Consider the following 27,639-nt stretch of genomic DNA (forward strand, 5'->3'; position numbering starts at 1 on the left):
TAATTGCTCTTCTTCTCCCTCTTCATATGCCCTCTCCATCAATGCTTACAATCTGGTAAACATCTTTCCTTGATTTCCCTAATTTTCAATTAAGAATTCAAATATATATTGAGCACATTTTACACGGTTTTATGAAATAACTGTATGTGTTAACAGCAGGTGTATTGTCAATACATATTGATAATGGCAGGTGAGTGGTATGCTAGAGCAGAGATACAATGAATTTATTCAACCATTTATTCTTTATTATAGACAGTCGCTGCTTCATTTTGCTTTGTACTGCTTGAGGAAATGTTACAATAAAAATCTTCATACAAATATCGTTATTCAAGTTTATGCTTACTTGCTGTTGTAATGAACACTCTAAAAATCTCACCAGCTTACCACAAGAGTTTGTTTCTAGCTGACATCACTGCCTGGTGCAAGTCAGGCTGTTACCATGAGTGTGCCTCCAGTCGTGATTCAGGGGATCCATCTTATGGGTTTACTATCTCAGATTTTTTCATTTCCAGCAGTCAACATGAGAGAAAGCTTGGAGGCCAAAGAAAGGTTTATGACAAAAACTGGATGTGGTTTGGGACACGTCTGCCCCAGATTCCACTGGCTACAACCCAATCAGAGGCCCCAAACTAACTGCAAGGGAGGCTGGAAAATGCAGCCTTCTTGTGTGCCCAAACTGGAACTGGGTGAACATTTAGACAAATTTGCAAATGTTTTTATATAGATTAGTGGCTTTATTCCAAAGGATGTATTTCTCAACTGCAATTTCGGAGTTGTGAAATTTCTACATAACGTGTGTGTCTACATCACTTTGCAAAAAAGACCATAACAACTCCTATCAGCAGAGTACGAATACTCAGCACCATTTTTACTTTTCTAAATCTCCCTTCCTTTCTAGTGCTGAAAGACTAGAAACTCAATTGACCAGATTCCTGTGTCAACAGGATCCTGGTTTAACTTCCACCAATCAGAGGCACTCTCACTGAAACTAGAAGAGTGAAGAAAGCAGGCAGCCTTTATTTCATTCGAACATCCTGACAGATGGCAGAAATGGCCTGTATAGTGGCTTCCAGGTGACATCCTGCATTGTGCAGAGAGTACTGGCAGGGGCTTTCCCTGAAATTCCTGCACTACTGTATTTTCTAAAAGCTAGCAATAATTTCTCCTTATTCCCTCAGTCTTTCTCACAGTTAAGTGAACATCTCATTTCTTATATAAAAATATCTTCTTACTTCAAATATTTAAAGAAATTTGTTTGTAGACTAAGAGTTAACTTACACATCAACATAGTGGGTCTTTTGTTTAGGACCCATTTTTTTCTCACATGTGATTTTTTAATTCTTATATTTCAGATATATTTGTTTTATATTACAGTTGTGGAATTGCTGTCTTCCCAAGCCTTAAAATTAACATAAATATTCTGTAACACTTCTAATTTTTATATTTTATAGTTAAATCATTAACTCATCTGAAATTTACTTTTGTATGTGCTGTCACTATTAGTATCATTTATTAAATTGTTTTCTCATCCAACTGAAATACCATCTTTGTCTCAAATGTCTTGATCTATTTCTAGGCCACATAGTCTATTCCAGTGATCTGTTTAACTGAGAAATGCCATATAGTGTCAACTGTTGTGGTTTTATAAAATATTTTAACTGGTTTACAAATCTAAATTCAAGAGATCACCTAACACAATAATCTGTGTTACCAGGTTAACTCAGTTGTATATAAATTCTTAATAAAACTTATCTTTCTATGTCTGCATATACTTGAACTTTCTACAATATTAATAACAGAAATATCTGAATGCTTGGCTAATATAAGGGAGCAATGACCAATCCTAACCTGATTTCAAATTTTTTTGAGAAGCAGCAGCCTCACTCTTCTCACTAACTGCTTTCACAGCAAATGAATGTTATAAAACTGAATCTGTAAAGTAACATTATCCTAATCAAATACTATTTTTGCCATTTATATATACTTTATATATAAGACTGTATGTAAAGGCACTATGTAAGAGCTTGTTTACAAAATGGGTAACACTACCAGTAATTTTTAAAACTGTTGGTTTAATACATAAACTTGTGTTGCTTTTACTATTATTCAACTGTTTGATTTTTTTTTATTCAGATATAATTCACATACCACAGAATTTACCCTTTAAACTATCCAAATCAGTGGTTCTTGGTACATTCACAAAGTTGTGCATCAATCACCACTTTGTAATTCCTGTTTGTCTGATTTTTTTTATTATTATTTTAAAAAGTGGAAAACCAAAAGTATAATTTTCATTCAATAAATATCATTCGATCCTTAAGCAGCTTTGTTGCAGAAAGTGAAGTCCGTGATTTTAGATTATTTTCGGTTTAGAATCAGTTTTCACACAGTTTCAATAATTGCAGCAATTTCCTTGAATTGTCTGTAGAAATTCTGAGGAGAAAGGGGGAAACAATATTAATTTTGCTTTTAGAGGATTCTTTAGTTCTTTTAATTATATCTGTCCAGCAGAGGGTCTATAACTTATTAAGTCTGCATTTTAATGTTAAATCCTCAACTATTATTATTCAAAGCTTACCATAAGAAGCAAAAGGTGTAATCTGGTGCAAGCAAAAATACTACTGTAGGGTTGAATAATTAGCTCATAAATAAACTTTCTGAAAGCATCCAACAAAGTTCTTTAGGACCATACCACAAAAATTTATTAAATGTCCAGCACTGTCATAAACAATAGACTTTTAAAAAATGATACATTGGGTCCCAGGCTTTGAACCAGTTTTAATTTAGTGAAAGACTGCATTTCAGGGTGATTGATAGAGGCTGTCTTGTCAATTACAATAAGATAGCAGCTTATATGCGTGTGTGCTCAGTGGTGTCTGACTCTTTGCAATCCCATGGACTAGGGCCTGCCAGGCTCTTCTGTCCATGGGATTTTCCAGGCAAGGATACTGGAGTGGATTGCTCTTTCCTCCTCCAGGGGATCTTTCTGACTCAGGGATCAAACCAGCATCTCTTGCGTCTCCTGCATTAGCAGGAGGATTCTTTACCACTAGCACCACCTGGATTTATATCCTCATATTTTCCCTCTTCTTTGGACTTAATCCTCTATTTTGCTTCTTAAAAGAGTATCTGTATTTTGTTTTAATTCATGCGTAAATTTATTATGAAGGAGGAAGTAAACATTTGTTCAAAAACATATACTGATGATCATAATTTCAGCTGCTGCTGCTGCTAAGTCACTTCAGTCGTGTCCGACTCTGTGCGACCCCATAGACGGCAGTCCATCAGGCTCCCCCGTCCCCACGATTCTCCAGGCAAGAACAGTGGAGTGGGTTGCCATTTCTTCTCCAATGCATGAAGGTGAAAAGTGAAAGTGAAGTGGCTCAGCCGTATCCAACTCTTAGTGACCCCATGGACTGCAGCCTACCAGGCTCCTCCGTCCATGGGATTTTCCAGGCAAGAGTTCTGGAGTGGGTTGCCACTGCCTTCTCCAATTTCAGCTACTAAAAAGATATTAATCAAAAGCTCAAAGAATGTTCCTTCATCCACAGTTTTGTAATGGGACTAACAGGCTCTGACTGCCTGGTTAGCTATCAGCCATGTAAGAACTAACTTTAAAAGAGCTGTCCCATTTGTGATCTTTTTCCTGAGAAAATTTTAAGAGGTGGAATCTGGGAGCAAAAATGCAGCAAAGAAAAATAAGAATTAGGCCAGTATTATAAATTACAAAAGGACTGAGACCTGTGTTACTTTTTGAAGTGGATTTGGTCTTTATATTCAGCTGAAGGCTACTCATATATCACAATACACTGCATTTCTTTCTTTTCAACCTAGTCTTAACTGCTTCCAAGACACCACTTCACATTAACAGTGTTGAAGCATGACGCTTTTTCGTTCTAAAGTGGACATATCAGTTCTAAGAGAAAGAAATGAAAAGGAAAGAAAATCCTTAAAATCACTACCTCAAAAAGATATCTGCACTCTCAGATTCAATGCAGCATTACTCATAATAGCCAAGGTATGGAAACAACCCAAGTGTCTAGTGACAGATGAATGGATAAAGAAAATGTGGTGTGTATATATACACAGTATTATTCATCCTTTGAGAAGCCAGTCGTGCTATTTTTGACAATATGGGTGAACCTGGAGGACAATATGCTAAGTAAAATAAGCCAGACACAGAAAGACAAATACTACATGATCTTACTTATATGTGGAACCTAAAAAAAAGTGAGATTCATGGTAACAGAGAATAGATAGCAGTTACCAAGGCTGGGAAGGTAGAGGACATGAGGAAATGCTGGTCAAGAGGTAAACTTTTCAGTTACAAGGGAAGTAAGCTCTGGAGACCTAAGGCATAGGTGCTGGCCACAGTTAATATAATCACTACATACTTGAAATCTGCTAAAGAAGAGATTTCAAGTTTTTACCACACACACACAAAATGTTAACTATGTGAGATGATGGATATATTAATTAGTTTGACAGTAGGAATCTTTTCATAATGTAAACATATACCCAAACATCACATAGTATACCTTGCATGTATACAATTTCTGTCAATTTTACCTCAATAAAGCTGGGGGAAAATACAGTTTGTAAAAGAAATCAAAAGTATCCCAGAGGGCTTTCCCCTGTGGCTCAGTGGTAAAGAATCTGCCTGCCAATGCAGGAGACCTGGGTTCGATCCCTGGTCCAGGGAGGTCCCACACGCCTTGGAACAACAAAGTCCGTGTGTCGCAACCACTGAAGCCCGCATGCCTGTCCTCCGTAACAAGAGAGGCCCATATACTGCATCTACCCCCGTTTGCTGCAAACAGAGAAAAGCCCGGGCAACAGCGAAAATAAAGAAATTACAGAAAAGCATCCTTGAGTGGTATATGAGGAGATTTTCTTAAAACAGAAGTCTGGGGTTCCAGTTCAAGGCGGTGGAGTAGAAGGACGTGCGCTCACCCCTCTTGCAAGAGCACCAAAACTGCAACCAGCTGTTCAGAAACTATCAACAGGAGGACGCTGGGACACACCAAAATACCCCACACCCAAAGACAAAGAAGCCCCGGCAGAGGGAGGGGCTCAATCACAATAAAATCAAGTCCCACACCCACCAGGCAGGCAACCCAGAAACTGGAGAACAGTAATACCAAAGAGAGTCTCCCACTTGTGGAGGTTCTGAGCCCCATATCAGGCTTTCCAGCCTGGGGATCTGACAAAGGCACTAGGAATTCCCAGGGAATCTGACCTTGAAGGCCAGCGGGATTTAACTATAGGACTTCCGTAAGATGGGGGAAACAGAGACTCCAGTCTTGGAGGGCACAAACAAAACCTTTTACACACCAAGACCCAGAGTAAAGGAGCAGCAAGCCCATAGGAGACAGAACCAAAACTACCCGCGAGTGTCAGAGAGTCTTCTGTGGATGCGTGGGTTGGCAATGGCTCACCACAGGGATGGAGGCACTGGTAGCAGCAATCCTGGCCTTCTAGGATTAAGGCCTTCCTGGCCTTATGTCCCCCTTGGCATAAGCCCTCTTGGAGGCTGCCATTAACCCTACCATAGAGACCATAGAGCCCAAAGACCCTGGGGCTGGGTCGCCTCAGGCCAAATGACTAACAGGGAGGGAGTGCAACTCCACCCATCAGCAGATAATTGGATTAAAGATTTACTGAGCAAGGCCCTGCCCACCAGAGCAAGACCTAGTTTTTCCCACCTTCTCCCTCCCATCAGGAAGCGTACAGATGCCTCTTAGCCTCATCCACCAGAGGACAGACAGACGAAGCAAGAAGAACCACAGTCCCATGGTGAGTAGGACAAAAACCACATTACAGAAAGTTAATCAGGATGAAAAAGCAGAGTTATAACCCAAACGAAGGGACATGATACAAACCCCCCAAACAATTAAATGAAGTAGAGATAGGCAACTTTCTAGAAAAATAATTCAGAATAATGATATTGAACATGATCCAGGATCTCAGAAACAGAACAGAGAAAATGCAAGAAATGTTCACCAAAGATGCAGAAGAACTAAAGAGCAAACAGAGATGAGCAACACAGTAGAAGGAATCAAGAGCAGAGTAATGGAGGCAGAAGCACGGATGAATGACCTGAAGGACAGAATGGCAGAAATCACTACCACAGAACAGAATACAGAAAAAGAATGAAAAAAAAAAAATAATGAGACCTCTGGGACAACATTAAAGCACCAACATTCGCATTACAGTGGTCTCAGGAGGAGCAGAGAGAAAGGACTTGAGAAAATATTTGAAGAGATAATAGCTGAAAACTTCCCTAAGAGGGGAAAGGAAATAACCAAGTCCAAGAAAGGCAGAGAGTCCCAGGCAGGATGAACCCAAGGAGGAACACCCCAAGACACACAGTTATTAAACTGACAAAAAAATTTTAAAAGCAACAAGGGAAAAATGACACACAACATACAAGGGCACTCCCATCAGGTTGTCAGCTGATTTCTCAACAGAAACTCTGCAAGTGATGGAAGGGAAGAACCTACAACCAAGAATACTCAGCAAGACTCTCCTTCAGATACGATGGAGAAGTCAAAAGCTTTCCAGACAAGCAAAAGTTAAGAGATTCAGCACCACCAAACCATCTTTTCATGCTAAAGGAACTTCTCCAGACAGGAAACACAAGAGAAGGAAAAGACCTACAGAAAATACACCTAAAAGAAAATGGAAATAGGATCATACATATCGATAATTACCTTAAATGTAAATGGATTGATGCACCAACCAAAAGACAAAGACTGGCCAGGCAGATGAAAACATATGCATGTATGCACTTCGACTTACCACATCACTCTGCTTGACCCCCTAAAGTATATATAATTATTTTATACTGTTAGATTAATCATGTTCCCATTATGGCTTGCAACTGTAATTATCTTTTTATTTTTTGTCTGGCTTTTGATTGTGAAAACAGATAAACATCTTTTACTACTATGATTATGTAACTATTACTCACTTAATACCATTGTATCATGACTGGTCAACAGAAAAAAATAGAATTCTGTATCACCAAAATTGCTATTTAATATAAAAATTTGTAATCACTTTTTAAAATCCAGATGCATATGAGAATTATCTTGGAATTTGCTAAAAAATACAAATGCCCAGGTATTACTATTTTTCCTCAAAACCCCAGATATGTTTCTAATGAGCAGCCATGTATAAAAACAACTGGACTATATGATGATCTTTTATCTTTACCTAGTTAGTTCCATTTTTCCTATTCCATATTCAGTGCTCCCATTTCACTTAGTTCATGCTTTCCAATGTCTCCAACTTTTCTCTCTCTCTCTTTTTTTTGAAGTTCATTCTCAAGTCTTTATCAAGTGTGGTAGAAAAGCTTCTGTATACATATATGTGTATGCTGCTGCTGCTAAGTCACTTCGGTTGTGTCCGACTCTGTGCGACCCCATAGACGGCAGCCCACCAGGCTCCCTCGTCCCTGGGATTATCCAGGCAAAAACACTGGAGTGAGTTGCCATTTCCTTCTCCAATGCATGAAAGTGAAAAGTGAAAGGGAAGTCGCTCAGTCGTGTCCGACTCTTAGCGACCCCATGGACTGCAGCCCACCAGGCGCCTCCATCCATGGGATCTTCCAGGCAAGAGTGCTGGAGTAGGGTGCCATTATATATATATATATATAGCAGGTATAATATACGTATATTTTAGAAAACATAAATTTTGTCCAAAAAAATTATGACATTTTGATTCCACTTGATTTTATATGAATAGAATGCTAGATTTCTAATTTAAAAGAAACAGCAGATATACAACAAGCAACAAAGGTGTATTGTATAGCACAGGGAACAATAGTCAGTATCTTGTAATAACCTATAATGGAAAATAATCTCAAAAATAACATACGTATATGTATAACTGAATCCCCCTGCTGTGCACCTGAAACACTGTAAGTCAACCATACTTCAATAAAATATATACATCAAGAAGAAAAAAAAAGAAGTCTGGGACCAATATATTTTCAGTTTTATAAAGAATTCTCATTACCTTTCCATTTCATTAATCATGGTGGCCTTTCTTAGATTATTTGACTTTTTTAGAGTAGGAAGAGCTATAAGTAAGAATTCATATCTATTTACTCACCATAGGTATCAAAATGAACAAACAAAAACAAAACTCTAAGGTCAGTTAAATTAGCCAAAGACAAAGCATTTCCCTGTATGTACATTGAAAAGAAAATCTGATTTCTCATCTACCTTCTTTCTCCCTTTCTTGCTTACAGAAAAGAGGTGAAATAATAATATATATAATGGGCTTCCCAGGTGGTGCAGTGATAAAGAATCTGCCTGCCAAAGCAAGAGACTAACAGTTACAGGTTTGATCCCTTGGTCAGGAAGATCCCCTGGGGGATGAAATGGCAATCCACTCCAGTATTCTTGCCTGGAGAATTCCATGGACAGAGGAGCCTGGTGGGCTTTACTCCATGGGCCCACAGAGAACTGGACACATCCGAGCAACTGAGTGTGCATGTGCACACACACACTAAAAATAATATATATAACATGATTCTAAATATAAACTACTAGGTTACTCAAAACCCTAGCAGATAAAATTAGCTATCAAGTACTAGTATTAGTGATCTGATCTGCATTTAGTAAACATTATTAGTCAGAAAATTCAAGGTCAATACTGTTCAAAGGTAAGATTAACTTAGCTTTATCATTCTTGAATATTAAGCCAAAGAAGAATAAAACAGTTAAATACAAAGTAAATATCCTGCTAGAAAAGATGCAAATTTCTTAAACACACTCACAGATGAGTACTACGGAAGTGATGGAGTGTCAAAGTATACAAATTCAAAATGTTGTATTGAAAATAATATATTAATAATTCCAAAATAAAACAAATTGAGATCTTTTGTATGTGTTAATAAATGTAAAGCACTCAAAAGAATTGCAAATCAAGTTAAAATTTTCTCTTAAAAATGATTTTATGTATCTTTTTAAGCAGCAGTTATAGAATAACAGCTAAAACCGAATGCATTATATCACAAACCTGAAACTGTGGGATTGTCATTTCAAAGGACTTGTTCTTCACTTGGCCTGAATGATCTGCCACTTTGAGCATCACTGCAACATAAGGATACTTAAGAGATCTGCAACTGTCGGAGCTCACAGCCATACCCAGCTTCCACTGAAAATCTATGAGCTGTAATAAAAGAGTTCACAATAATACACCAGTTATAACATTGCCCTGAATGCAGATATTTATTCACATTTACTGCTCTCGAATTCAAGTTTTAATTTCAAGGCCAATCATAATAAAAGAAAATGTCTTCAACTTAATATTGTTAGGGGGATAATAATCAAATGAACATGGAAAGAGGCAAAGGGACACAAACAGGGTTGGAAAACAACACTGTCATAATTACAAAAGGGAAAACACAAAAACAAAATTTTCCACCAGATGTGAAATGGAGGTAGACGTGTCCATATCATTTTCCTTTGTTTTTCAGTTTGCTTCTGTCCTTAAGGGGACTTTTGAATCATCTTTTATCTCATTTTCCTGTTCCACATATGTCCTTCCTGCATTTCACAACCCCAAAGTCCTAAAGTGGAACGTGAGTTATATACCATCTTCATACTTGACTGAGGCACACATGAGAACAATTCGTTTCCTTCCTCATCTCAGTCCTTGACCTGAAACCTTACACTAGCATGAATACTGGGGAAGGTGGTTTTAGATTTCATCACTGCTGACGGATACTTGGCAGGTGATGTGCTAGGCAGTTTACATGCATTAAATGCCACAATGAATCATCATAACATTATAATCTATTATTTCCATTTTGCAGGTGATAAAACTAAATTTCAGAGAGCTGACATAATATGCACAAGGTCACACATTTCCAGACTCATAGCTGAAACCAAAGTCTTTTTGACTCCAAAGAGTACATGCTTATTGACTACTGGTTGCCTCAAGACTTTCTAGCTAATTCTTTTCAATGATTGCTCAGTGTTTCCATGACATAAATCAGGACTGGATAAATGCAGCCCTCAATACAGAGCTCAAACCTTAAGACAGTATACAAGAAAATTTTGTATCTTGTACCCAAAGCTTAGGCAGATAAGTAGGATACAGTAGGCACTTACCAAAAGTACCTATTGACCAATACCTTTTGTGACCAAATGAATGCTTACTGGGCAAACAGCTTTACTTATTAATAAAATTTTTTTAAAGGTGGGTTTACCGTAAGGACCAAACTTTCCTCCCATCTTCAGACTGGCTTTAGACAAAATCAACTACAGTATGAAGGCCAGGCTGGTCCTGATAAAAGGTTAACATCTTTGATAAGTAAAAAGGATCTGTACAGGTCCTTTTTAAATAAAAGTTTCCCATACAAAAATAGAGAAAGGATAATGGGTAAACAAGAAAAGAACTACAAGCTGATAAATATATGAAAGGAAACAGGAAAATGCACATTTAAACCACAAAGAGATATCACTACACACCCACCAAAACAGCACAATTTTAAGTTTGACGATTCTAAAACTGGCATGGAAGGATGTGTCACAGTGCACTGATGGCAGTCTAAACTGGGCCAGTCTTTCAGAAAATTAGCTTCACTTAAAGTTATACATGTCCAGAGATCCAGTGAGTCAATTACTAGGGATAAAACTTAGAAAAACAAGATACTTATATAATAAAGTTCTCAGAAGTTATATTAAAAACAGCCCTAAACTACAGATACTCAGATGTTCATCAGTAATAAATGAAATGCTGCAGAGCAATGAAAATGAATGAACTTCAGCTACCCTTAACACAAAAAGTCTTGAGATAAGTCAAAAATTTCATTATTCCATTCACTTAAAAACTTGAAAAAAAGGAAATATGATATTGTTTACATATACGTATACAGATGGCAAAACTGTGGAAAAAAGCAAGGCTATGATTATCACAAAGGGATAATCATTACCTCCAGGGAGGAAAGTGGAGGATATTTGATCGGGGAGGGGCATATGGTGAGCTTCTAGGGTACTGTGTGGCAGTGGTTTAGTCACTAAGTTATGACCAACTCCTGTGAGTTCATGGACAGTACCCTGCCAGGCTCCTCTGTCCATGGGATTTTCCAGGCAAGAATCCCGGAGTGGACTGCCATTCCCTTCTCCAAGGGATCTTCCTGACCCAGGGGTCAAACCCACATCTCCTACACTGCAAGGGGATTCTTTACCTCTGAGCCACCAGGGAAAGGTAGCTGTACTTTGTACTGTTGTATTTCTTGCATTTTGACTGTAATTACACAGATGTTCACCTTTAAATTACCCATTTTTTCGGTAACTATTTGAGAAGATGAGGTTGATTAACTATACTATAGTAATCATCCTGCAGTGTATGTATGTCAAGTCATTATGCAGAGCTGTACTTCAATTATATCTCAATACAACTAGAAAAAGTAAAATTATTCATTAAATAATTCATATGTTATGTATGTTTTGGTATATGTGTTCCCTTGCACATGTAGCAGAAGAAGGGGAGGATATGTCAGTGAGCTCCACATTTCTGGTTGAAAGGAAAATTTTATTGAAAGGAAAGCATTAGTGGGAATAAAGTTAATGTCTGAAGAATAACAGAACTGAAAATGAGAGGGAAAAAATGTTTTATATATTCCTTAAATATACATAGAGCAAAGAACAAATGCTTGGTAAATATTAAGTTGAACCAACTACAGATGAAGACAGTTGATATGTGGCTAAGGGGCAGGGCATTTATCTGTCTTCAAGTGAAAGGTTCTTATAAGAAAGTATGGAAAATAAAGCTGACAAAAGTTCAAGAATCAAGAAGCCATAACTTTTTGCAAAACTGTGTAAGTTTTCAAAAGTTACAGTTGACTCTTTAAAAGTGTGGGTTTGAATGCAGGGGTCCACTTACACACAGATGCTTTTTAATAGTAAATAGCAGAGTACTACACGGTCTGCAGTTGGTTGAATCCACATATAGGCAGAGGAACCCAGGATATGGAGAACCAACTATAAATCACATATTGATTAATCCCTATACTGTTCAAGGGTCAACTGTATTTTATCTTATTATGAAAAACATTATCATGTCAAGTTATTTAAACTTCTCCAATTGGCAACAAGTACTCACTAAAAGTTTCTGAGTACAGAGAACAGCATGAAAGTATTGATTTAAAAATATTCATCTGGTGGCAGGAGAACATAGTAATCCAGGTTCAAGGTTTTCTGTACTGGAACTACAGTGGTGACACGTAGGATTAGGCTTATTGATAAAAGAATGACTTGACAGGTCTTGATGATTGTCTGCAGGGTTAAGGGAGGTATCAAACACAACTATAAAGGTTTGAGCCTGAAGAATATATCATATAGGAACCAGGGCTTTTTATATTTTAAGTCTAAAAGTGTTATCAAACCGTGATAATTAACCTATATAAGAAAAGAATCTAAAAAACAATATATGTATATGTATATATAACTTAATCACTTTGCTGTACATCTAAAGCACAATATTGTAAATCAACCATAACCAATAAAATTAACACCAAAAAAAGGGATAAGGAATATCTCAATAGGAATGTTCACTAAGCAGCTAGAAATTTCAGCACAGACTTCAAGGGAGTTCATGATTAGAGATATCATTTTACATCAGTTAGATGGTGACATTCAGAAACCTAACCAATCATTTTTTAAATTTATTTGGCCATACAACTCATCGATGCAAGAAGTTATATTTTTACTGTCCACAATAAAATGATAGAGTAAAATATTGAAAAGTGAAATAAAACTCTGGATTATCCAGAACATTTCAAGCAGAACAGCAATTAAAGAACACAATGTTGGAATTCACTGACCATTACGATGGTGGAATCGGCAGATGGGAAAATTAGGGACAGCTGTCATTTACTGTGGGGAAAAGAGCTTTTCACATGGGGAAAACAGCTGGGATTAAGTTTATGGGATGAGAATTTCTCAAATTCTAGACTGAATATTTACATGCAAATTAAAAACAAGACTTCTAAGAAGTGTGTTGAGTCTCAAATAGGAATTAGCTGCAGAGAAGATTTTCAAAAGAAAAAAAGAAAAAAACAGGGCTGTGGAGAATATTAAAAATAAAGCAATATAGTTCAAATTTCTTATAGAATGAAGGAAACGATTTAAAAAAAAATACAGAAAAACCCAGTAGTAAAAAAAACAAAAAGAGAGAGAGAGAATATACATAAGTAAAACGAATACAAAGACAAAAAATCAAGATTCAACTGTAGATAAAAAGATTTAAAAAATAAAAAGAAATTAGCTGTAGTCTGTCACACTATTAGTTGACAACCTGGCTTATATCTCAACATTCAAAAAACTGGCACCATGACTTCATGGTAAATAGTTTGGGAAAAAATAAAAACAGTGGCAGATTTTCTTTTCTTGGGCTCCAAAATCACTGTGGATCGTAACCTCAGCCATGAAATTCAAAGACATTTGCTCCTTGGAAGAAAAGCTATGATAAACTTTGATAGCATATTCAAATATTCAAAATCAGAGACATCACTTTGCCTACAAAGGAACATATAATCAAAGCTACAGTTTTTCCAGTAGTCATGTATGGATGTGAGAGTTGGACAATAAAGAAGGCTGAGCATTGAAGAATTGATGCTTTCGAATTGAGGTGCTGGAGAAGATGCTTGAGAGTCCCTTGGACAGCAAGGAAATCAAACCAGTCAATCCTAGAGGAAATCAACCCTGAATATTCATTGGAAGGACTGATGCTGAAGCTCTAGTGCTTTGGCCACCTTACACAAAGAGCCAACTCATTGGAAAAGACCCTGATGCTGGGAAAAGACTAAGGGCAAAAGGAGAAGGGGTTGACAGAGGATGAGATGGTTGGATGCCATCACCAACTCAATGGACATGAGTTTCAGCAAACTTCAGGAGATAATGAAGGACAGGGAGGCCCAGCATGCTGCAATACATGGGGTAGCAAAGAGTTGGGCACCACTTAGCAACTGAACAATAACAAGAAATTATGGCTGAAGTTATCAATAACATAAAAACATCGCAATAAAAATTGTGTACAAAGAAAAAAATTTTAAGACCATTTCAGTTTAAATTTACCTTTTATTTTTCAAAATACAACCTAAGAGAAAATTTAAAAAATAATCATGCAAAACTGTGCTATCTGAAAAACTATCGTCATATTCCTATGTCCTCATTCCCAGTTTTTGTATGCAAGTTTTATAGCCAGAATCACAAAATACACACTTATATGTTCTCTCCTTTTTTAAATGGAAGTTTTCAAATGGAAAGTATTCTGTACACATTAACTGCTCTCTAAAGTACTTAAGGAAAAGATTGGTTAAGCAACTCATCCAAGGATACAAAACTAATAGAGCTGGTATTCAAATCCAAATTTGTCTGATTCCATATCCCAGCCCTTTTCATTAGATCAATACTTAGCTGCAACAAGACAATGATTCAGAATTACATAAAGTTCTAATAAGTAAAGAAAAGCAGACAGGTCTGGGATGGGGCAAGAATGTTTAGCATCTTCTAAATGCTAGACCTGAATTGTCCAATACAGTAGCCACGAGCCACCTGTGAATATTATTAGCTCTAGCCTAAGTAGACAATGTTTGCTAAGCCTTTCTCATCTTGCTCAGCAGCACCTTCATCCATGCTTTGATTTTCTTCATAGGACTTATTGATTTTATTTAGTTGCTAAATTGTGTCCAATTCTTTGTGACTCCATGGACTGTTAGCCCACCAGGCTCCTCAGTCTGTGGGATTTCTCAGGCAAGAATATTGGAGTGGGTTGCCATTTCCTTCTCCTGGGGATCTTCCTGACCCAGGCATTGAACCTGGGTCTCCAACACTGGAAGGCAGATTCTTTACTGCTGAGCACCAGGGAAGCCTTTAGAACAGTTTCTAAAATCATGGTAATTATGGTTCATCCCCTATGTCACCACAGGGGGAAATGGCCTTATCAATCTAGTTACTACTGAATCTACTATAACATTATCTGATCTGATATAAACTGAATGTTCCAATAAGTTATCTGTTGAACTAATATGTTTAGAAATTCAGGGGTATATGGCAAATGATCTCCAAAGACAGTTTCCAACAACTAATGCCACTCCTCTCTGTAAGTACACATCACTCCTCACATCAAGAAGGGGGACTTATTTTCTCCCTGCACAAATCTGAGCTGTCCCTGTGCTTGTTTTGACAAGTAAAATATGACAGAAGAGGTGCTCTGGAACCTGTGAGCCTGAGCCTTAAGAGAACTGGAAGCGTGTGTTTCCTTCTTCATGGAATGCTGGATCTTGAGACCTACCCACTTGGAGCCCAGCCATCATGATGTGAGCAGCCACATGAGGAAGAGCCAAGTCATGCCTATGATCAGCTCAGGCCAGGTCGTGACTAGCACGTGAGTGAGACCTCTTCACTTCTGGCCCAACTAGGCTCCTAGATGACTGAGGCCCCAGCTGACCTGAGAAGGCGTAGAAACCACCACCCAGCTAAGCCCAGTTAACCCACAGACTCATGAAAAACAATTAAACAGCTGTTTTAAGTCATTAAGTTTGGGGTGGTTTGTCATGTGGTGACAGATAACTCAAACAGAGCAAACACAACTAGCTGGAAATAGCTTTGTTAATAAACTTACTACAATATATGATGATTTATCAAAAATGAAATCTCAAAACTAGCTAATCTTAACTCTATTCATTTTTAGAAACTGTAGCAAATACAAATAATTAAAACAATGTTTTAATGACCTATTTTCCAAGTGGCTCAGGTTTGAAACTTCAGTTAATTTTGATTTTTCTCTCTCTGCAACACAAAACACTTACGAATTCCTAGGTACTCAAGATCTGATTTCAGTCAATGCCACTGATATTTACTCCCTCCTTCCCAATCTCACCATTACAAAGTCTTTTAAAAAGCCTGCCTTCAGACTTTGCTGGCAGTCCGGTGGTTAAGAAACCACCTGCCAAGGCAGGGGACACAGCTTCAATCCCTGCTCAGAGAAGATCCCACAAGCCATGGGGCAACCGAGCCCGTGCACCACAATTACTGAAGCCCCAGTCTAAAGACCACGAGCCACAACTACTGAAATCTGCGTGCCTAGAGTCCGTGCTCCATAACAAGAGTGGCCACTGCAATGAGAAGACTGTGCACCACAAGGAAGAGTAGCCCCCACTCACAACTAGAGGAAGCCTGCATACAGCAATGAAGACTCAAGAGCAGCCAAAAATGAGATAAACAAATGAGTTAAAAAAAAAAAAAAAAAAAAGCTTGCCTTCAATTTTACTGCGGCCCCCTAATTAGTTTCTTGCCTTTGGTCTTTCTCAGCTCCAATCCAGAGAAGACTCTAAACACTACTTATAAAGGAACCACATCTAGCATCGCAGGTCAAAACCCTACTGCCTCGAGAACTAGTTAGAACCCTTCCCTTGGCAGTTAAGTCCCCTCACAGCACAGTCCCAAATCACTTTCGTGCTCAAGCTGGACCGCATCCTTTCTTTACATTATCTTTCAGTCTTCACACTTTTGTTCATGCTGCTCATTCCTCTAGAATACAACTCTCAAAGGTCTATCTAAAATTCAAAATGCCTCCCAGTTTTCCCTGCTCTGTGAAGTCCTTCGTGGTTTACTCAACCTTTCTATGAATGTTCATGTCACTTTTTACACCGCAGCACTTAGAACATTCTGCCTTGAACAGTACTCATCTGTGGATCTGTCTCCCTCCCCCACTATCTACTAGACTGTAAAATCCCTGAAGGGAGTTCACACATCCTCATGTGACTTGCAGGTCCCAACAAAATACACAGAAGAACAAGAACAGTCATGCATTTTATAAATTATTACACAAACTGTACAAAAATTTAAGTCATCGTCTCATATATGTTATGTTAGGTGACGATAGTGGTAAAGAACCCACTTGCCTATGCAGGAGATTCAAGAGATGCAGGTTCGATCCCTGGGTTGGGAAGATCCCCTGGAGAAGGGAAAGGTAACCCACTCCAGTATTCTTGCCTGGAGCATCCCGTGGACAGAGGAGCCTGGGGCTAGAATCCATGGGGTCACAAAGAGTTAGACATGACTGAAGCGACTGAGCTCGCATACGCATCTCATAAATAGGAAGAGGGAAAATGGCACTAGATGCCATGTGTCAATACACATCCTTCTGTTGATTCATACTATAAAATTAGCAAGAAGGAAAGCAATAAAATGTGGCAACAATCATTCATTTATAAGGAGTTCTAATTAGACATCTATAGAAGGGAACCGTGAATTAGTTCAAAACAATGATTCTAAGTATCGGAATGTGAAGCAATGAGTAACCTTAGACCTTCTGGTGCTGGACAAGATGGGATGGTATGTTAAATTTAACAAGTTCAGACTCAAGTCGACAGACCTGAGTTTGAATTTCACCTCTGCATCCTTCTACCCATGTGGCTTTGGACAAGTTACTATGTCTCTATGCCTCAATATTCAGTGAAGTATTTAGGAAACAATAGCAATACTATGTTCTAGGCACTGGGACTATTAAAAAAGTAAGAGTTCCTGACCTCAGAAACTTCCATTCTAGTTGAGAAGACAGACAATAAGCAAATACATATATGATGTGGTGGCAATGAGTGTGAAAAACAATAATTTTTTTGGCCATACCTCCTGGCATATGGTCTCTTAGTGCTCCAACCAGGGATGGAAACTGCACGCCTTCAGTGGGAGCTCAGAGTCTTAATCACTGGACGTCCCAAAAGAGGTTTTAAAAATGCACATAAGGGGACAGAGTGACCAGGAAGGCTATTTAGTTACAGCCTGGGGCAGATCTCTATGAGGAGATAATTTCTGAATGCGGAGACACCTGCGTCAAGTGAAGGAAAAAGCCACATGGATACCTGGAGAACGAGGCTGGAGTGGCATGAGCTAGAAGAGTGTGGAAAAGACCAAGAGGCATTGTTTGAAGAGCCTTTAGGCCAAGGAACATATGTAAGACTTTTTTCTAGTGAGACAGAAATTCTCTCTTATAATTGGCTTCAAGAAGGGAAAAGACCTGGTCTAGATGGCAAAAGTCCCTCCAGATTGATGAAGAGCACATGCAAGTTTTAAGAAGGAAAACAAAAAGACTAAACCGTGAGCCAAATGTAGTAGCTAGGGGTTTCCCTGGTGGCTCAGTGGTACAGAATCTGCCTGTAATACAGGAGAAATGGGTTCAATCTCTAGGTCACGAAGATCCCCTGGAGGAGGACATGGAAACCCACTCCAGTATTTTTTCCTGGGAAAGCCCATGGACAGAGGAGCCTGGCAGGCTACAGTCCACAGGGACGCAAAGAGCTGGACATGACTTGTGACTAAACAACAACAGTATCTACGCAAGAAGATGGTGGCAGCAAGGGGAGATAAATTTAGAGAATGTAAGAGGGAATGCTTGCTGATGGACTGTATGTGAGGTGTGAACTCTCACTGGACATGTGGTCCCAATTAATCTTGCTGATTCTTGTATTGGTGAGAAATATTTAAAGACAGAAGGTATTATAGTTCAAGGAATTTAGTATTAGTCCTAAAAATGAGCTATATTTGGTACACTGAAAAAGCATATACTACAAATAGAAATGACTTATCGCTATGTCAAGGATTTTTTCCCCTTTCAATACTACTAAATACAAATAACCATTTTGTCTGTATTTTAAAACATATCAAAAAACACATTATGAACTTTGAATAAAAATATCCCATTTGAGATACTGGAGGTAAAACAGAAGTGTGAGGTCCCACTAACAACTGGGGGTAGGGGGTGGGGTAACATTTTAACTCACACCTGTCTACACCTGACCTGCCTCTTGAGAAGGCAGGTCAGGAATCAACGGTTAGAACTGGACATGGAACAACAGACTGGTTTCAAATAGGAAAAGGAGTACCTCAAGGCTGTATATTGTCACCCTGCTTATTTAACTTATATGCAGAGTACATCATGAGAAACGCTGGGCTGGAAGAAGCACAAGCTGGAATCAAGACTGCCGGGAGAAATATCAATAACCTCAGATATACTGATGATACCACCCTTATGGCAGAAAGTGAAAAAGAACTAAAAAGCCTCTTGATAAAAGTGAAAGAGGAGAGTGAAAAAGTTGGCTTAAAGCTCAACATTCAGAAAACTAAGGTCATGGCAATCTGGTCTCATGGAAAATAGATGGGGAAACAGTGGAAACAGTGCCAGACTTTATTTTGGGGGGCTCCAAAGTCACTGCAGATGGTGACTGCAGCCATGAAATTAAAAGACACTTCCTTCTTGGAAGGAAAGTTATGACCAACCTAGATAGCATATTCAAAAGCAGAGACATTACTTTGCCAACAAAGGTATGTCTAGTCAAGGCTATGGTTTTTCTAGTAGTCATGTATGGATGTGAGTTGGACTGTAAAGAAAGCCAAGTGCCGAAGAATTGATGCTTTTGAACTGTGGTGTTGGAGGACTCTTGAGAGTCCCTTGGACTGCAAGGAAATCCAACCAGTCCATTCTAAAGGAGATCAGTCCTGGGTGTTCACTGGAAGGACTGATGCTAAAGCTGAAACTCCAGTACTTTGGCCACCTCATGTGAAGAGTTGACTCATTGGGAAAGACTCTGATGCTGGGAGGGATTGGGGGTAGGAGAAGGGGACGACAGAGGATGAGATGGCTGGGAGGCATCACTGACTCAATGGACACGAGTCTGAGTAAACTCCGGGAGTTGGTGATGGACAGGGAGGCCTGGCATGCTGTGATTCATGGGGTCACAAAGAGCGACTGAACTGACTGTCTACACTGAGCCTTCCAGGAATTCATCAATTACAGTTTGGGTTTTCCTGCCCTGGCACTGGATTTTATGGCGGTTTGTGTTGCGGCAATTTGCGATTCTTTGTATTCACCTATCTCTCCAATTCAGGGGACAGCAGTTTGCCCTGTGACCTCACTCCTCTGATAAATCCAAGAACTGTTCATTTTTTAGTCTGTTCAGCTTTTCACCTATTTTAAAGCAGAGTGATGACTTCCAAACTCCTTACACACTGGACCAGAAACCAGAAGTCAGTCACTTTTTATAATTTTATTCATAAAAGTTCAAACATCTTTGGTTAGGTTTATTTCAAAGCACTTATGACCGACTAATGTTAAAAATGACATCTTTTCAAAAATATTTTTCAACTCTGTCTTTGAACTACAGAAAAACACTGAATCATCTTCCTAAACTCTAATATCATTTCTAATAATCTACTTGTAAATTTATCTTGGCTTTTTCTATGCACAATCATATAATGTGTGAACGAATGCATGAAGGGATGTGGAGCACACTGAGTAACAGTCCCCTAAGATGTCCACATTGCAATCCCCAGAAACCTGTGAATATGTTACTTTACATGACAAAACAGACTCTATAGATATGTCTAAATTTAGGATCTTGATGTGGGAAGGTTCTTCTGGATTATCCAGCTGCGCTTTAGAAGAAAGTGGAGAAGGGTCAGCATCAAAAAAGGCAACATGGTGATGAAAGCAGAAAGACAAGTGATGACAGAAGCAGAGGCTGGAAGGATGCACTTTGAAGATGGAAGAAGAGGCCACAGGGAAGGAATGTAGGAAGCAGAAACAGACAAGCAGATTCTCCCCTAAAACTTCCAGAGGAAATACAGCCCTGCTGGTACCTTGACTTTAGTTCCATGAGACTAATTTTGAGCTTTTTCTTCAATTTATTTTTTAATTGGAGGAAAATTGCTTTACAATGCTGTGTTGGTTTCTGCCATACAATGCAAATCAGTCATAATTATACATATATCCCCTCCCTTTTGATAATTTTGAACTTCTGCTCTCCAGCACTATAAGAATAAATGTGTTGTTTCAAACACACCTGCCCCTTCACCCTCCCCCCTCAAAAAAAAGGTTCAATGTTTAAAACTCTGTAATCCAGTATACTTCAGTCTTAGGATACCTTACTCAAATAAACATAGGACTTAACATAAAAAAATGGTTGAGATGATTTATGACAGACTGAATTAAAGTTATTAAGCAATAACTCTGACCAAAGCCCCCTGTTGATTACTATCTGCTTTTCCCCCAGTCTCTCAGGAATCCTCAAAAACAACAGCAAGATCAGCTGGAGCCAGATGTCAGAGGGCAGTCAGTGGACATCTCTCAGTCCCTATGTTCTGCTTATTTATCTCAGCCCTTTCTTATATTTGTGTGGTCGTGGGTAACTTATATGTTTAAAATACTCTTAGTACTCTTCTGGGTAGTTTTAGTACTCTTCTGGGTAGTGTTACAGGTTACTTGCTAAAAACAGTTTATTAGTTGAAACAAGACAGGAACTCTTGCAAAAAAGTAACCGTCCTAAGATATGCTTAAAAATTCAAATTCTTATCCCAAGCGTAAAAAATACAAACACTGAAAGGTTAGAGGTAAACTCTTCATCTTCAACAAACTGCTTTTTAAGGGCTAAGAAAATGTTTGCGGTGCTATCTTTGTAAATTTTAACAATCTCTTCTCTGTATATATTACATGCCCAAATACTGTGCACCTAGAGTCGAATCAACGGCACTTAATCAAGGAAGATTAACATCTGGTCTGTACTCTTCGGGCTGGAGTGGTTGGGGGAAGATTAGTGGCTACAACCTCAGGAGCAAAGTGGAAGAAGCAATCAGGAAGGCGGGACGAAACTCAGGGGCTCGTGGACACAGGCCTTGGTAGAGGGGGGTGCTAGGAAAGGCTCACGGTGGCATCGTCCCGCAGCTGCCGGCGGCGGGCGAAGGGTCAGGTTCAGTCGCCCGTCCCTTGCCCAGCAGAGCCAGGCGGAGGACGGGACTGGATGGCCACTCACTCACCTGGTTGGTGACCTGAAATGGAAGCAGAAAACACAATTCAGGGAACAGTCTTTCTTGCTTCGGAGCCCGCTGCCCCAGTTCCTTTCAAGCCAGGCCTTACCTTGGACTTAGCATCCAACTGGGGCTCACTGGACTCCTCCATAGCACGGTTCAGGGTTCCCACCATCCACTCCAGTGGACGCTCCCAGAAGCCACAAACACTTCCGCTTCCTCTCCCCGCCCCTCGAGGCCGGCCCACGCAGCGTACGTGGGGGGGGGGGAGGATAGAAACATCTTTGTATTATTCTCCTTAGTCTCAATAAGACATCAGGTTTATGGAGCCGAACAGTAATAAAGAAAATAATGTAAAGGAAAAGGTTTTAATATTTGGCATATAACCTGTGCAGGGAAAGAGCGACTATCTTTAGGATGCCGCAGCCCCCTACCTATCCCATAGACATGGACTCATCCTGTCTGCCGCCCACAGCGCCCTCTGCGCAAGCGCAGACTTGTGGCGGCGCAGACTGGTTAGAAATCAATGCGGGCTCGGTTCAGTCTCTCAGTCCTATCCAACTCTTTGCGACTCCATGGACTGCCAGGCATTCCTGTCCATCACCAACTCCCGGACATGTGCATTGAATCGGTGATGCCATCCAACGATCTCGTCCTCTGTCGTCCCCTTTTCCCGCCTTCAGTCTTTCCCAGTATCAGGGTCTTTTCAAATGAGTTCTTCGCATCAAGTGGCCAAAGTATTGGAGTTTCGGCTTCAGCATCAGCCCTTACAGAGTCTCATTTTTAAAAAAGGAAACCTGATAGATTAAATGCCTGCCTTATAGAAACATGATAATGTTACGCTAGTCATGATTTTTTATTGGGGGTACACTTTTTAATCCGTACTGCCGACAAATGAGGCCAAAAATGCGTCTGTCTGCAATGCAGGAGACCCAGGTTCGATCCCTGGGTTGGGAAGATCCCCTGGAGAAGGAAATGGTAGCCCACACCAGTATTCTTGCCTGGAAAATCCCATGGATCGCGGAGCCTGGTAGGCTACCATCCATGGGGTCGCAAAGAGTCGGACACGACTGAGCGACTTCACTTCATTTCACTTCAGTTCAGTTCAGTTCAGTCGCTCAGTCGTGTCCGACTCTTTGCGACCCCATGAATCGCAGCATGCCAGGCCTCCCTGTCCATCACCATCTCCCGGAGTTCACTCAGACTCACGTCCATCGAGTCCGTGATGCTTGAGTATTGCAAAAAGGCTATGTTTTAGGATGGTTGCTTGGCAATGAAACACAGGCTAAAGGCATATGACAGGGTCTCTACACATAAAGAAAGCTGGACATATTCCTACTGGGATAAATAATGTAAGACAGTAATCATAGTGGTGTGCCATGAATAAGTTACAGGTGTGCAGAGAAACACCCTCTCCAATAGCTCTAGGGAAAGACGGGTGGAGCCTTGTCTTAGAAGATTCCCTGGGCTAGTTATGACTGCTTTGCCAAACTTATTTGATTAAGTCAGGTGTTGAAATCCCGGATTTCATCAATTGTTAGCTGCATATTTTTTCTCATTTGACTCCTCAGAAATCATACTGCACGTTGCATCAGATGGCTCCTTACAATGGCAGATAGCCAGGCAGCAGGTGTGACTCAGCTGTTTTTGTAGGTGTGTGCATGAACTTGGTTATAGCCATTCAACACTTCTATTGAATTATGGGTATTGTTGGCTGTGTACATACTATGTTCAAACACCATGTGAAATGTCTTTTAAAAAATTATGCTGTGATTTGCGTAACAGAAAGCTACCAGGAATGGAACCAAGCAGGAAAGAGAACAGTAGGTTGGCTGTAAACTTACACCACTAGGCAAATATGGGTTATTGGAAGAAGGACCAAAATTCCACGTCTTCTTACAAATCAACCAAATTACAATTTCCAAAAACGTGAGTAGACTTAAGTAAATAAAACAAAAAGGTTGGGAACTTCCCTGGTGGTCCAGTGGCTCCTCGCTCCCAATGCAGGGGCCCTGGGTTCGGTCCCTTGTCAGGGAACTAGATCCCACACGTTGCAACTAAAAAAATAATTAAAAAAAAAAAAAAAAGGTTGCTTATTTCAGTTCAAGGTTGGAGAAGTTGCCAGATCCCTCAGAATACAAGAACTTGACAAAATAAGAGCAGTTTTAGGGTCTCAAATGCTTTTATTAAGACATCAAACATCAATTTGTCAAAAACTTCCTGATGTGTTTGAATAGAAGCTGCTGAATTTTTAATAGTTTCTGGAAAAATGAGACTATGAGTATAGTCAAGTTGGAAATAACATTTTTGGAGGTAACAACTACATGTTTTTATTTGGTTATTTGAATTTGGGGCAGCTGTATCAACTGACACCTGGTTACTCCCCTGAATTTGAGTATGAAAATTTGGGGCAGATCTAGCAATTAGGTGTTGCTGTATAAACCCTGGGGCCACCACCACCACAAATTCCCAATGTCATATTACAAGCAAACATTTATTTAGCTTATATGTCTTGGGGGTTAGCAGTGGGTTGGCCAGTGGAGGCTGGGCTCAGCTGAGGTGCTTCTGCTGTGTTCCAAGTGTCTATTACTCTCTTCCTGGAACCAGCAGGCTGGCCCAAGCTCATTCTGCTCCAGGTGATGATACAAGTACAAACAGCAAGCAGAAGCTTATTTAGGCCTGGACTTGGAACTGGAATACCATTATTTCTTCTCCACTTCATTGACTGTAACAGATCACATGGCTGAACTCAAAGTCAAGAAGTAGGGAGATATACAGTTGATTCTCATTATAAAGCAACCACAAACACTGAGTTAGTAAATGTCAAACCATTGCTCCTTGTGGGAAAAAGTTCTTGTGAGCCTCTGGTCACATTTTAATCAACCGATCAATACATTTTATGTATATTTTTGTTTAAAGTCACCACATTTAATCTACATTATTGATTCATTAACACTGATCCCAGGGCTAACAACACTATAACTCATGCCTGAAGGAACTTACCTAATATATGTATTTTCTCTACAAGGCACATCACAGTTTTCCTGTGTGTGGGAATACAAAACAGCACATAAGCACAATGCTTGGGGCCTTTCTATACAGTGAAATCATCAACAAAAAGCACAAAATTGCAAATATATATATACATATATATATAGGGCATTAAATAGACTGTATAAAGGATTCATTGCCAATACAAGACTTCAAACAAGATGGCAGAGCACAGACTTGCTTGACGTCAGCTGGGAACTCAATATTTTTGCTACTCCAGGCGTGTCTGTAAATGACCTTGAAAGTGACATGCATAGTGATGTGGGGGTTACAAATAAATGTAGACAAATAGATAAACCAAAACACAGAACCTATGAATAATGAGAATTGACACTACTTTGCTCCTAGTGGAAAACACTTCAATGTTATATGGCAAAGGGTATAGATAAAGGGAGAATTTTTAAATGGGGGCCTTACATATATGTATAACTGAATGACTTTGCTGTACACCAGAACAGAACACAACATTGTAAATCAACTCTACTTCCATTTAAAGAAACGAAAACAAAACCCCCAAACATGGGGGCCAATAATACATCATGGATCCCATCTTAGACTAACTGAACCAAAGTTTGCATTTCATATTCCCCAGGTATTTGTATGCACATTCAAGTTTAAAAAGTACTGGCCTTATGGATACATGCATACATGCCAGAGGCCGGGAGTTAAATCCTACAAACTTCAGAGGCTACTACATGAAGTTTTTATGGGTCGAAAGGCCTAGGGCATAAGAGGACAACCTCTTCAAGGTGAAGGATTGGCTACTGCACCCTGCAATTTCTCTTAACGGGCAAAAACGGAGCACTTGGTGGGTTTCTGGCATTTGGAGGCAGCAAATGCCTCATTTGGGAATACAGGTGTAACACATTTATGGGTGATATGGCTGGCTGCCAGTTGGAATAGGTCCCTGAGCAAGACAATACTCTGCAGCGAGTCCATGCTGGAATGCAAGCTGCTGTTTGACCCTATGTCTCAGCAGATCCAATGGCACTAGAGAGGTACATGCTGCCAGGAGTCCTAGGCAAGCCATAAAAGGAGAGTCAGAGTGCAGGACCTCACGATTCCGGAACAACATCATTCCCCTGACAACAAGTCATTTGACAAACAGCCCCTGGCATGCCACTAAGAGCCTGGCTGTGCAACTGAAGTGATGATGCAACTGTGGCTGCTCATCAAGAGCTGGGCATCTCAGATTTAACAACTCGCAACTGGGTGGACATAGCAACAGTATCTCAGATCGATAAGGAGAACGAGGACTCTTGGAAATTCCTTGGAAGTTGAAGAATGGTGGCCAGGAGAACATAGGTGGGAGAGCTGGAAGTTCCTCAAGCAAGGCAAACTCAATGTAATAATCTTTTCCCCACTCCCTAACTGCTCATCTTCCTGCTTTTCGTCTCTTGGGTGCAGCAGTAATACACTCTATCCCAGGTCAGATCTCTGGTGTCATCATTGACAACCACGGCTCAACAGAAGGATACCGCCTTCCAACAGAATCTCTTTAATCTGTGTCTGCCCCTCCGTCTCCATGGCTACTGTCTTAGTTAAGTCTCTCATCATTTTACTCTGGCAAATTTCCCACATTACTGAAAATAGCATTTCTGCATATCTGATTATTCCATTCATTCCTCAAATATTTATTTGGCATCTACTGTGTATCAGGCATTGGGTTAGGCTTTGGGGAAAACAATGTGAAGAATTAAAAAAAAAAAAAGACAGTACTTCAGGCCTTACGGAATTAACAGCCCGAAAAGAGAGATGAAAATCCTTCTTAAAATCCTTCAGAGGTTCCCCCTTGTTTTCAGAATGAAGCCCTGATGTTTGGACCAGCTGAAAGTGAACGTGTTAGTCACTTAGTCCTGTCCCACTCTTTTGTGACCCCATGGACTGTAGCCCGCCAAGCTCCTCTGTCCATGGAATTCTCCAGGCAAGAATACTAGAGTGGGTTACCATTTCCTTCCCCAGGGATCTTCCAGACCTAGGGATCCAACCCTGGTCTCCTGCACTGCAGGCGGATTCTTTTACCATCTGAGCCACCGGGGAAGTCCCTGCCTCTCTCCCCAGCGTCACTTCTAACCACTGCCCTTCAGTTTTGGAGGTTCTGTATGTAGCCACAGTACACACTCTCCCTTCTTCAGAGCACCCTCCTCTCTGAATGGCTAACATCTACTTTTTTAAGGGCTCACTCCAGCTGTCCATCTCCTCCAGGAAGCCTTCTGGACACTCCCTTCCCCCTTTAGCTGCCTTTTTCTGTAGGTTCATCCACCTTATGCTAACATTATCACACACGTATCACATGTACTGTGATTCTTCGTTCTTTTGCCCACTTCTTTCACGCTATGGTAAGCTCAGCTTATTGTATCCAACACTTAGTTACAGCGTCTGATTCATAATAGGTACTCGACATTTTTTGTCAAAAGGAACTGTGTTCAGTTCAGTTCAATTGCTCAGTCGCGTCCGACTCTCTGCGACCCCCTGAATCGCAGCACGCCAGGCCTCCCTGTCCATCACCAACTCCCGGAGTTCACTCAAACTCACGTCCATCGAGTCAGTAGGTACATACAAATATCCTCCACTCTGTAACAGCAGGCAAGGCCAAGACATCACTTCTGTACCGTGGTAAAGGAGCTTCTTGGCATGACTCCGTCTCCCTCTGGCTGTGGGGCCTCCTGGTGGGCAGTGCCCGGCTCCTCCCTCGATGAATAGGACTTATCGGCACGCCCCCTGGCGCCGCGGGCCGACTGCAGGAATGGGAGGGCGCCGGCGA

General features: G+C 40.1%; 1 protein-coding gene across 2 annotated transcripts; it reads right to left on the minus strand.

The window, feature by feature from the left end:
* Positions 1–223: 223 nt before the first annotated feature.
* COMMD6 (COMM domain containing 6) lies at positions 224–27,546 on the minus strand. 2 transcript variants are annotated; one of them, XM_004012187.6, is made up of 4 exons: positions 21,934–22,026; positions 21,834–21,845; positions 9,031–9,183; positions 224–2,433 (listed from the first exon to the last, which is right to left on the minus strand). In XM_004012187.6, exons 1-4 carry the CDS (start codon positions 21,997–21,999, stop codon positions 2,383–2,385), a joined length of 282 nt encoding a protein of 93 aa, XP_004012236.2. In that variant the 5' UTR covers positions 22,000–22,026; the 3' UTR covers positions 224–2,382. The 2 variants fall into 2 exon arrangements, with proteins under 2 accessions (XP_004012236.2, XP_060250519.1); XM_060394536.1 differs by lacking the exons at positions 21,834–21,845; positions 21,934–22,026 and adding an exon at positions 27,488–27,546.
* Between the last annotated feature and the right edge of the window lie 93 nt (positions 27,547–27,639).

This window comes from Ovis aries, chromosome 10 (assembly GCF_016772045.2).
Source record: "Ovis aries strain OAR_USU_Benz2616 breed Rambouillet chromosome 10, ARS-UI_Ramb_v3.0, whole genome shotgun sequence".
NCBI classification, from domain to species: domain Eukaryota; kingdom Metazoa; phylum Chordata; class Mammalia; order Artiodactyla; family Bovidae; genus Ovis; species Ovis aries.